This window comes from Vidua chalybeata, chromosome 2 (genome assembly GCF_026979565.1).
Source record: "Vidua chalybeata isolate OUT-0048 chromosome 2, bVidCha1 merged haplotype, whole genome shotgun sequence".
In the NCBI taxonomy this organism is placed as follows: domain Eukaryota; kingdom Metazoa; phylum Chordata; class Aves; order Passeriformes; family Viduidae; genus Vidua; species Vidua chalybeata.
In genome coordinates this window covers 87,829,814-87,842,064 of record NC_071531.1, presented here as the reverse complement: position 1 = coordinate 87,842,064, position 12,251 = coordinate 87,829,814, and the positions used below count along the sequence as shown (strand labels likewise).

Sequence of the window (12,251 nt, the reverse complement as noted above, 5' to 3'; positions counted from 1 at the left end):
TTCAAGGGGAAAGGAGTGTTGGACTTGATGAAGGAAAACAGCAGCTAGTGTATGTATATTAATTTCATATAGTCTAATATGAGAAGTTAATGTTTTGGAGAAAACAGAGGTAACTTTTGGTCACTGTACAGAGGGTGCTGAAATTGAATTGTAGACACAAAAGTCATTGTGATTTATAGAGTCAAAGTATTCGATGTCCACTGGGAGTCCAATGTTTCGTGTATGCTCATAGTCTCACTGTCTTTGTGGATTGTGTGTAATGAATGCACACAATGCCACTGGATTAGGCTATCTCGAAGCAGGTGATAAGCTTTAATTTAAAAGAATAAATTTGTTGAATAGAGATAGTGTAATAATGTCAGATTTTGTGATTTATTCTACTTTTTAATGAAGAAGGGGAGAGGTGGAAATGGGAGGGTTTTCCCCGTAAGCAGACAAGGTAGAACTTTAGTAAGGACAGAAAAGATTTTCTGCCTTTAACTCACATATTCCCTGACTGTATCCCTGACACACAGCAGGCATTAATGTGTGAATCTGATACCTGTGCTCAAAAAAGTGTTCTAAGGACAAAAGTATATTTCTGTTTGCAGCTATCTGTTTATGCAGCCCTACTTGCTGTTTGAAAGGATACTTCTGACTGCATATCAAATTCATGTGCAGAAGTGGTATCTTTGTGGTTTAAGTACTTCTGCCTATTAAATGTACAGTCTGGGAGGAAAAACTAGAGAAGATTAATTACCTTTTCACTTCCTTCTGCCTTCTGTCTCTTGGTTTTGTACATTACTGGAATCTAAAAATTTAGGGATAATTATGAGCTGGCAATGTTATGCGACTACTAAAGTGGAATTGAAAACATATGCCATACGGTTCAGTGCTGGGCAGCCCTGGCCTTCAGGTGATTATTTCTTGGCTCTTCCAGTTGCTCCTTTCCATGCAGGGATGTCACCACTAGGGGACTCTCCCTGGTGCCTGTTCAGGAGAGTTAAAGTCCTTCCATTACATTTATTGGTGTTTGCGTCCTGGTCAGTCACAGACACTGAACCCACACACTCTTTATTCTGCATTGTTGTGCCACATCCTCTTTGCTCATGCACATCTTTAGTTCTATTGGTCACATACTCAGATAAATACATCTGAGGGCAACTTAGTGGGTTAATGGGCATTATAAAATGAATACATAATAACAAAAATGATAAAGGACGAAAAGGATGAACACTTAGAAAACTATTATTTCAGTGGAAGAGAAAATTAAATTTGAGCATCAACGACCTAGCAGGTTAGATTCAAGCATTATTGATTGACAACACATTTTGTTCATCAAAATAGAGGAGACCTTGACTTTTCAGAGAATTACTGCAGAAATGCTTAATTTTACAAATATCAAATAAAAAAATAAGTGAATTTTCAGTTAGATTTTTTTACATTGTCCTGTAGTATGTACAACCAAAACATGGGAGTCTTTTTTCCTCTGTGATTCATCTACTTGTGCATAATGTCTTGCATGTAATAATGAGGCTGACTTGGATCATTTTTATTAGCCAAACAGACAACAGTAAGAAAGAAAATAAACAAAACATGTTTTAACGTGAGTAAAAGTATACCAGCTATTAAGAATAAAGACTGCTTTAGAAAACAGATCTGTTGTGTGTCTGACGCGCTAGGAAAGAGTGTGTTGACTCATTGTTTTTCTTCCTGGTAGGATTAACCTGCCACAGGAGCTTCTCTGGCACCTTGGAAACCAAAATGTTGTTATTATTGCTATTATACGATTCTAGGAAATGACAGATAATATTCTTTTTCAAATTATTTCGGCTGTGGTAGCCTTTGTCTTTGTCAGTAATACTTCTTTTCTCCTTTTTTCTAAATAAGGTGATAACTTGGAAGTATGTCTTTAAATTGTTTCCATAAAATTAAAAGGAACTATAAGTAAGAAAATATACTTGCATATGCATTTGTCCTGGTTTGGGACACATTTGGAAGGGAACGTCCAAAGGGATATTCCCTAAAGGGCAAAATTCAGCGGCTCTTCCTCCCACCTGTTCGGGTGTTAAACCTCCTTCGAGAAAAGTAGAAAAGTCTGTTTATTTAACAAGCGAAGTATTCACAAACACGAGAAAATGAAAAATATTAAACAATGGAACCTCTCGTTGTTCTGAAGAGATGGTGCATTCAGAGAGAGTCCTTTGTCAGTTCAGAGTCCTTTTCGTGGGTGTGTCCTCGGCTTTCTCTCAGTCTCTCCGGGGCTCGGTGTCCCGGCCGCAGTGCAGCTTGGGGGCCTTCAGACAATAGTCCGGGTGTTCTCGGACCGAAGAATGGCTTAACAGTTCCAAAAAACCCCTTCTGGCTTCAGCTAACGAGAGGAAAAACCAGCGAAAATAGCGAGGAAAAACTCCCCGTCTGTCTGCAGAGCGGAGTACTCCGAGAGCACTGCTTGCCTCTGTGTTTTGAATACAGCCGCGAAAAGAATTCCACCGCTTTTCCTTCTCCCCACCGCTTCGCTGTCAGATCTAGTTTTAAAGGTGCAGAACTTATTTCTGGGCTAAACAGACGAATGGGGATACAATCCAGCATCATAAAGTCGTCCCAGGATAGCGTTTTAGAACTACTTGTGGCTGTGACAACAGCCAGAGTTTTCTAGAAAAATAGCTGGTCATAGAAATGATGGAATTGTACAGTTCACCAGTGCAGCATAATGTACAAAGTGGTGGGAAGGGGATAAGTTGAACTAAAAAATATTTAGGAAAAAAACAGGTTCTTCAGACATTGATTTTTAACATCTCTAGCCTTTTCTTTCTGACAAAGCAGAACAGAGTAAAGAGAAAAGCTTGGTTTAGGTTACTGCAAGGTTATCTGCCCTGCTGTATTTTTTATCTAATGCTTTCAACACTATTTTTTTCTGCAATCCTTTCAGTCTTGTATTTTCAGACACTGAGAGCTTTGATCCAATGAGCAAATTTGATCTGCTTATTCTTCACCTGGTGCAATTCCTCATTCTTTGTAGTTGCTGCTTATCTGTTCTCTTATGAGGTGTGTGCAAAGAGTCCTTTAGGGCCAAATCCTGCTCTGCTAAATTCAATAGGAATAATAATTTCTGCTTTAACAAAAATGGGATTGAATCCTCTGTCCTCTGCAAACAAATGCTGTCCCCAAATGCCCTATTTGGCAACCCAGTTTCTACTACCTTGAACACGTGTTCCTCTTTATATTCAGAGAGAAGATGGTAAGGAAAATGCCTTTCCTCTTACAGTAGCAATTAAAGCTCCTTAGTATCCTAAAAGGAAGTGGCAGGGGAGGCTACACATCTATTGACAGTATTTATGATAACCCACATGAAAGTCTAGAGCATACAAATATTTAGGGTAACTTTTCCCTGAAGATGTCTGTAAGAAATACTGGGACATCCTTGTGCCCATAAGGAAGAGAGATGTTTTTAGAAACAGCGCAAAGAAGTTGCTCCTGAGTGATTCATTGGTTTAGATGCTGTGTAGAATAATAGATGGGAAAAGATAATGAGCCTGTGAGGCCATTTAGGGTTGCTGCCTGCACTGGTTTGTGGAGCAGTCTCCTTTAAGTAATCCTGGGAATGGATTTGCCTTCAGTCCCACAATAGTTTATAGCTACTTTTCCCAGTTACAGTGATGTTGTCTCCTCTCAAAAGGTAGTGGCTCCAAGTGTACTGAATAGCTGTAGGCAAATGAGGAGTAAGGATAGATGGGGCAGACTGGGAAGCAGGATTAGTACATTTGGTTTAGAGGGCAATAGTTGTTTTGACACTTCTAGGGTGCAGTGTCTCAACACATAACGTGTAATCCGAGTAACAATAGTGCTGCCTCAGAGGCAGGTTCATTGCAATACTGAGTGCAGATACCATCTCCTGCTGTAATTGTTTCTTGAGATGGGCTTTCCTTCTGGCTCACAACTGGCGTTCATTAGTATCGTGAGGGGGCACGTAAACTTGACAGAGCAGGTATGTAGGGAAATGATGTGGTTTGGCTGGAAGTCATCGCAAGGAGAAATACTTAATAGTCGTGCAATATTGCAACTACGTATCGCATATCATATTCATTAACTATTATTCATTACTCAAATAACTACATATATAGGGTTGCATATATGCCTCTGTGTGTATAAATATAAATATGCACAAGCAGTTTAAAGGATTTATCTGATGAGTTGGGCATGACAGCACAATTCAAAAGCAGCATATTCACAGATAACCACTAGATATGATGCCAAGCATGTACCAGTAAAGACCAGTAAAGTGTTTAAGCACTGAAGTCAGTGTTTGTGCAAGACTTTAACTCCGTTTCTCAGTGCAAGGCGTGTTCGTGCAGTGCCTGGTATGGTCGATGTTAGAGTGATTGTGGGGTTTTTACATTTCCCTTTGCTCTGGAATGTGTAAATGTGCAGCAAACAGCTGTTTCTCTGTCCGTCCTGTCGCTTCCCGGCCGCGGGCGCTCGGGTGGCGGCGCTGCCCCGGGACACGCCGGGAGCGGGCTCTGGGCGGTGCTGCCGGCGGCCGCCGCCGGGGGGCGCCAGGACCCCGGCTGCCCCGGGAGCGGCGATCCCAGCGCCTCTTCCCGCGGGAGGAGCGATTCGGCTCGGTGGGTTCTAAACGCCCGCGGGGATGGATCGTAACAGATGCTCTCCACTTTCGGGACTTTAGCAGAACTGCCCAGGGCTTGTTTCCCGGGCAGTCGCTGAGGCGGCAGCCACTTCTTAAGCAGATCCTGCCTTCCTCTCTCTGCTTTTACTCCTCCCAGTATCTTGGATCCCCTTTGGTAAGGTCACAGGAGTGAGGTCATGGAGTTGGCTCTTGAGAGCACATTGTTCATCCCCTCCTGTTTCACATCAGTGCTAGGCTGCGTTCCAGGCTGCACAATGTATTTACGGTGTTGAGTCACTCCCATGGTGTGGTAATATCTGCAATGATTAACATTTTTGCCTTTGTAATAAGTTTATTTAGAATGGCTAGTACTTGTGCATGTGGCTGTGTAATCTTCTTCAAGGGAAATACTCATTTCCCAAAAATGTCTCCCTCTAGCCTTCCTGTCCATCAGATGCCACAAGATGCACAGTAGGGGCTAGTATGGACAATGAATTCTGTAAATTCCAGATCAAAATATATCAATTTCCAGACTAGATGTTTAATTTTAAGTTTGTTCTGTGAAGTAGTATTGTCTCAGATGAGTTTTTATTTGAATTGATAACTGAAGCAACTTATGTTCTCTAAGAGCATCTGTATTCCTGGGCACAGATTTTTACCACTGATTAAGGAGGCAGATTTACATTAAAGCCTTGCTCAAACATTGGTATTACATCTCCAGGCTGTGCACGAAGTCTTGTTTTGTTGCCATCAGAATCAGTTGGGGGTGTGGATTTGCTGTATTTGCATCTATACTTTCAACACTAGTGTAATGTAATTTGAAAATAAGTAACTTTGCACGTCCCTTGCACTATTCCCACTCCTTTGCAATTGTGCCTTGTTCTTTTCTGTCCAGCTACACAATTCATTCCTATGACCTCTTGGTCTAAAATCTGAACTTGCTACTAAGCATCTTCTTCAGTTGCAGCCACATGTGTGTAGCTTGCTCGGGTGGCACCTCAGTGTGGCAGAACATTCATATTCATTATTAGTTGCCTCCATCCATATTGAACACAAGCAGAATCACTATGCATCAAGGAAAGAGGAAAATGTGATAAACTTGTTGAACATGTTTCATGAATATCTATTAGCTGAATTCTCAATTTACTGTTCTCTTTTGCATGGAAAATGTGCAGTGGACACCTCATTGTCAGGGTGTCAGTGATCTACCCTTAGAAAATAAAAATAATCTTGTTATTACTTTTATTTAAATGAGTGAATAAATATCTCAAAAATTGCTTTATTTAGAGCGTTATTTATTGTAATTTGATTATTGGATCAATTTAATCTTACTTCCAGTTAGTTTTAGAATGCGTATGGATCGCCTTATTTTTGCAAGGAAAAAAGATGCACTTCCTCAAGGAAGAGAATAATCCAAGCATAGGAGTCATCCACTTAACCTGGTCCCATAATCTCATCTGTTAAACAGTAGAATGTTGCTGTCACTAAAACTTTTATGTGATTGCTGTGAATGTATCATGTCTCACTGACTTTGTAAAAGTCATTATATGTAGAGATATACTGTAAATACTTTAATGAAAAACAGGGAGAGTTCCTAATGATGGCCCTGTAATATCTAAAATGGTTTAATTTCTTTTCCTTTTTAGCAAACTTCTGAAGAGAAAGAAGTCTGAAAAGGGGCTGCAGGGAGTGACTGGAGAATGGTTTGAAGAAATAAAAAGAAGAAAATTTCAGAATTACATTGATGTCAATAGAATGTTAAAACCACCATTAGAGCATCAGCTAAGGAAGAGCAAAAACACCAGTGAGTTGCATTTGTCCATTTCCTCATCTATATAATAGTGGTCACCAAACCAATGTCTTATGGCATGTCAGAGTGTAATAGCTAAGGAGTTTCTGAAATTGCACTGAGCTTCTTCTCATATCATAGTTTTACTAAAGATGTATTTTCAAAATGGGTATGTTTCTTTGAGTAGGTTCTGTTAAAAGCAGAGATGAGATTCACAACAGAAAATCCCTAATATTTTTATGCTGTAGCTAGAATCATAGTATGGCCCAGGTTGGAAGGACAGCAGAAGATCTTCAGGTCCAGTTTTTCATAGGAAAGGGAACCTGGATGAAATTATTTGGCACTGTTTGCAGTCACATCTTGTAAACCTCTAGTGATGGGGACTCTACCATGGCCCTGAGGAGGTTGTTCCAGCGATTAATTGTTCTCACTGTAAAAAATGTCTTTATTAATCAAAATGAAATTGCTATAATTATAGCAAATACAGTGGTAGTTTCCCAATGAAAGCAGTGATGTCTGCATTGTACAAAAAGGTTGTGGTTTAACCCCAGCTGGCAGCAAAGCACTACACAGCCACTCACTCCCTCACTGTGGAAGGGGGTGAGAACTGGAGGGCTAAAAGTGAATTGAGGTAAAGGCAGTTGATAGATAAAGCAAAAGCCATGCACACAAGCAAAGCAAAGCAAGGCCTTCATTCACCACTCCCCATGGTCAGGTCAGGCAGGTGTTCAGCATCTCCAGGGCTCCACCACATGTAACGGTGACTTGAAGAGACAAATGCTGTCACTGTGAATGTCCCCCCTTCCCTCTTCTTCACCCACGTACTCAGATTTTATATGCTGAGTATTGTGCCATATGGTATGGGATATCCACCAGGTCAGCTGGGGCCAGCTGTCCCAGCTGTGTCCCTCCAGCCTCCTTGTGCACCCCCTATCCACTCGTTGATGAGGTGGGGTGAGAATCAGAAAAGCCTTGGGTCTATGTAAGGCCTGCTCAGCAGTAAGGAAAACATCCCTGAATTATCAACACTGTCCTCAGCACAAGTCCAGAACATTAGCCCCATATTAGCTACTATGGAAATAAGTAATTGTAACAGCCAAATCCAGCACATTCTTCACTCCTTATTCCATGCCATTTACATCATGCTCAGGTCCCCACACTATCCAGTATATCCCCATTAACCACCCCACTGCCTTCACCTTGTGTGTGCTCCAGCTTAGACTTACCCATATACTGCAGTGTCTTAGGGGTATACCTACTCCAAGTAGAGCCACAGTCTCTTCAGGGATATACTTGCTGCAGCATGGACTTATCCACAGCCCCAGTTCATCTGAGGTGCACCTTTTCTGGCATGGCCTCCTCCATGGGCCACAATGCCTTCAGAAATGCACCTACTCCAGCGTGGCTTTACCCATGGCTGCAGTCCCTGCAGAGGAGTACTTGCTCTGTCGTGGGCTTATCCATGGCCACACACTTTGAGGTTCTCCAGCATGACCACATGCACAACCACAGATTCTTCGAGGTGTACCTTCTACAGACTTATTCCTGGTCACAATCCCTTCAGAGGTACACCATAACCATGGCACATAACCATTCCACCAAGGAGCACTAGGTTCTAATTTACAGCCTGGCAAGCAAGCCCCATGGCAAGCACTGGAGCCTGTCAATTAATAGCTAACAGCAAGAACAATGATAAATTCAGTCTAGCACATTCCACTAGGATCTGTCGTTATCTCAAACACTTCGAGCCTTACACTGGGCATCCTAAAGAACTCTTGTGCTTTAACCCCAGCCATCTACTAAGCACCACCCAGTGGCTAATTCATTTGACCCCCATCAGGATGGGCAGGAGGCTAAAAGGGAGAGAACTCATGAGTTGAGATAAAGACATTTTCATACGTAAAGGATAAGCCTTACACATGAGGAAGCAAACCAAAGAATTAAGTCATCACTTCCTGCAGGCAGGCAGGTGTTCAGCTGTCCCCAGGAAAGCTGGGCTCCATCACACACAATGGTTGCTTGGGAACACAAACACTATCACTCTGAACATCCTCTCTTCCTTCTTTTCCCCTCAGCTTTCTAAGCTGAGCACAGTGCTGTATGGTCTGGAATGTCCCTTGGGTCAGCTGGGGTCAGCTGTCCCAGCTGTGTCCCCTCCCAGCTCCTTGTGCACACTGAGCACACTTGCTTGTAGGGTGGGGTGAGAGGCAGGAAAGGCCTTAACTGTGTAAGGCCTTAACTGCTCAGCAGTGACTAAAACATCCCTATGTTACCGACACTGCTTCCAGCACAAATCCAGAACATAGCCCATGCAAGTGTCTATGGAAAAAATTAACCATACGGACCAAAACCAACACCAAAAAGTTTGGCTTTGCCTAGTTTTCTAAAAAAACTAAAAGCACCTAAATGACATTTGGAATAAGCAGATGAGTTTGGGTGAGAAAGGTTTGACTATACCAGTGGAAAACTTTTTCTGGTAACACTGGGCTAAAGGAATGCTAGTGCTTATTATCAGGGTGAGTGTCAAAGCCTGAAAAGTTGGCCTGACCAGGAAGCAATTTCTTGGGATCTCATTTCTCAGGTTCTGATGCCCATCCAAAATGAACATGCACAAGAAACATGGTGTCTCTACAAAAAGCATGGTATTTGGTATTGTCTTTCATCTTCTATCCAGATAATTCTCATGCATAATATATGCTTTTATTCCATTCACACTTCTGCATGCTTTTCATTGAGCTCCTCCTATTTGTGCTTCATAACAACTTGAAGCAGAGTCATGCATTTCAAAAGAAAAGTGAAACCTTAAACATTCTCCTTATACTACATACCTGCACAGAACAGATATCAGTCTTTCCTGAACTTTCATCCCCAACATCCCCTCTAGTTCTCAGCTACCTATGATTTTTCTCTTTCAAAGATGGTCTAATTGACTAAACTCTGTGTAACTGTTCTCTGGTATTTAACTTTGAAAGCACCTATTTCAGATCCAAAGAAGGGCTTGTTGCCTCACAGGCTTGTCTGATATTTCCAACTGTGTAAGCTGGCTAAATAAAAGATAGTACTTCTACCTGCAACCCTTGCAGAAGTCTACATCCGTAGACCATCCTGGCTATGGCAGTGCTATTAGGACTCTCTTGATGTCACCTGCATTGTCAAGTTAATGCCACCAAGAGATTAGGCTCTGAAAGGGGTAAAGAATGAGGCATTTTGAAGTACACAGAGATTGCCACTGAAGGGAAGGCCATGTATTATTACACACAAGATTTAAATCACATGACCTTAATTATTCACTTCATTTTGGACAATGTCCAAAATGCTGCCCCTTGCTATTGTTATAAAGCCATGGGTAAAGCCACGCTGGAGTAGGTGCATTTCTGAAGGCATTGTGGCCCATGGAGGAGGCCATGCCAGAAAAGGTGCACCTCAGATGAACTGGGGCTGTGGATAAGTCCATGCTGCAGCAAGTATATCCCTGAAGAGACTGTGGCTCTACTTGGAGTAGGTATACCCCTAAGACACTGCAGTATATGGGTAAGTCTAAGCTGGAGCACACACAAGGTGAAGGCAGTGGGGTGGTTAATGGGGATATACTGGATAGTGTGGGGACCTGAGCATGATGTAAATGGCATGGAATAAGGAGTGAAGAATGTGCTGGATTTGGCTGTTACACTTTGCACTAATTTCTGGGTTTGCTTTCTCCTACACTCATTGGATAAGCCATTTTCAGCCTGTTGTATTGTTTCAGGCATGGGTTGCTTTAAATGGAAAAAAAATGCAATGTCTTGTTCCTGAGTGGCATCTTGTTTCCTTATATCCTCCAGTTTGCTGTGGTGTGGTGCAGATCCTGCCGCTTCTTTCCCATATCTATAAGCGATACTTATCATCATCATCGTCTCTCTAAATGCCAGCTGCTTTTACAGGCAGACTGAGTTTATGTTCTATTTGAAGAAAACAAGTCATAACCTTCCCAAAGGAATCATTCACAATATCTTGCAATGAAAATACAGGTGTGATATGCAGTTTGTAGCAGAAAAAAAGGTACTCCAGTGGCCACAAGAGTTCCATTGTAAGGAAATCTATGATACAGAGGACACATTAGTCTGCATTAGTGTTATGTAATTACATTACAGTCAATTAGGTCATTGTATATTTTGGGTTGTCACATTTATATTTCTTACAAACGTAAAAAGAAGGTGAGTAAAGATTGTGGGTGCCTCAATTTTCAAATGTTTGATTTGCCTGTATTTTAAAACAAGAATGATTTTCAAGTAATTGATTCTGATTACTTTGTGAAAATCAGCCTTATGTATCTCACATGCATCACCCAAACAAATAATACATTTTGAAACTTTAGACCTGTTTATCTTTCTCTGTCTTCTAGTTAGTCATTATAAACCAGTATGTCACGTAGTCTGTCCAAAAATGTCAAAACTGGCTTTACCTGCCATAAAAGGTAAGCAAAATAAAATTGTTTATTAAAATATAACATTTATGTATATTTTAATACTGTATTTATTAAGAACTTGAAACAAATCTACTTTTTATCACATTTTTAGATCACCAAGAAATAAAAATGTCATCCCGCACAAATCCTCAAGCACAAAAGAACACTTCAGCTTCCTTTCTGGGGTTCAGATCACCTTTTGCTTGGCTTTCCTCCTTTAGAAGATCAAGGAAAACCCAGACTCAGAAGCAACCACGGTAAGCTGTAATCAGAACATATATTATTTCCAGGTTGAAAAAAGTATATTAATTGTTCTGTGGTTTAGAACAAAGTTTTAAAGTTTTAGAAAATTTTGCTAAATTATTTTTTCAGCCTTTTGCTTTTTACCTCATTGGGAAGATTGGGATTTTACTCAGTCCTGTAATAAGAGATTATCTGTATTTTGTCAGAATAAAGAGGACTAAGTCACAAGTAGTAGGTAGAATCTCTTGGCTAAACCTATTTTGCTCAGGTTTTGCATAAAGACTTAAAGTATATGAAAGACTGTAGACTTTGGAGCAGTGCATCCTGTTTCATTCCCTCTCAAGAGGACGTGGTGTCTCTCAAGGTGCATGGGGATCTGGTGCCCTATGGCTGTGATAAAATAGGAAAGCATAGCTTTCCCAAGTCATGGCAGAGAGTACCGGCCCCAGGCAGCTCTGCTGCATCAGTTCCCACCATTTCTAGCCCAGAGGCAGCTTAGAGGCAGCCCTGCAGCTTTAGCTCCAGCCAGGCAGACCAGACAGCTTTTGGCCCTTTTGCCTTCTGTGCTTTTTTTCTTGTGCTTTGGTTTCAGTATTGGGGTTTATTTTGGTTTACTTTGGTTTTTGAATCTGAACCAAAGTTGGTCTCATATGCAGCTCTGGAGCTGCTGTTTGAAGAGCATCATTCTCCTTTGCCATTCTCAGGGTTGAAGCTGCTGTTCAGAGGAAAAGGGGTGAGGGGAAGCTACAGTCAGGCTGGTTAGGCTGCCTGATCTCTCTTAACTTTTGTCCTGTGTGGCCGTAGGTGACGTGAATGAAGGCTTACTATTCTTACTATTCTTGTGTGCACCTCAGAGTAATGCTTGGGACTGGCAATCACAGGTAGAGCTGCATTGTGCAGTGCTGTGAAATCTAAGTATAAAGGTGCAAGATCTTTGGTACAAAAAGCTGATTTTCGCTCAGTGAATCTCAGATTGCTATTCTGGTCTGTGCCTGGGGCTCCCTGCTGGCATGATGGCAAGACAAGGAACAGCTGTTATAAACAATAACAGGGAATGCAAGCCTCTAAAGAAATTATGATTAGTCTGATACGTAGGTTTTGTAACAGAGCAGCTTGCTATTGTGGAGTGTTTGTATCAAAGCAGGAGATTTAAGGAGAAGTTTAAGTAG

General features: G+C 41.4%; 1 protein-coding gene across 1 annotated transcript in view; it reads left to right on the top strand.

The window, feature by feature from the left end:
• Positions 1–12,251, top strand: part of EXPH5 (exophilin 5) — a 38,071-nt gene that overhangs the window by 11,157 nt on the left and 14,663 nt on the right. Inside the window, exons 2-3 of the mRNA XM_053934895.1 lie at positions 6,253–6,410; positions 10,952–11,096. Coding sequence (XP_053790870.1) covers positions 6,253–6,410; positions 10,952–11,096 — 303 coding nt within the window. The remainder of the gene's footprint in view (positions 1–6,252; positions 6,411–10,951; positions 11,097–12,251) is intronic.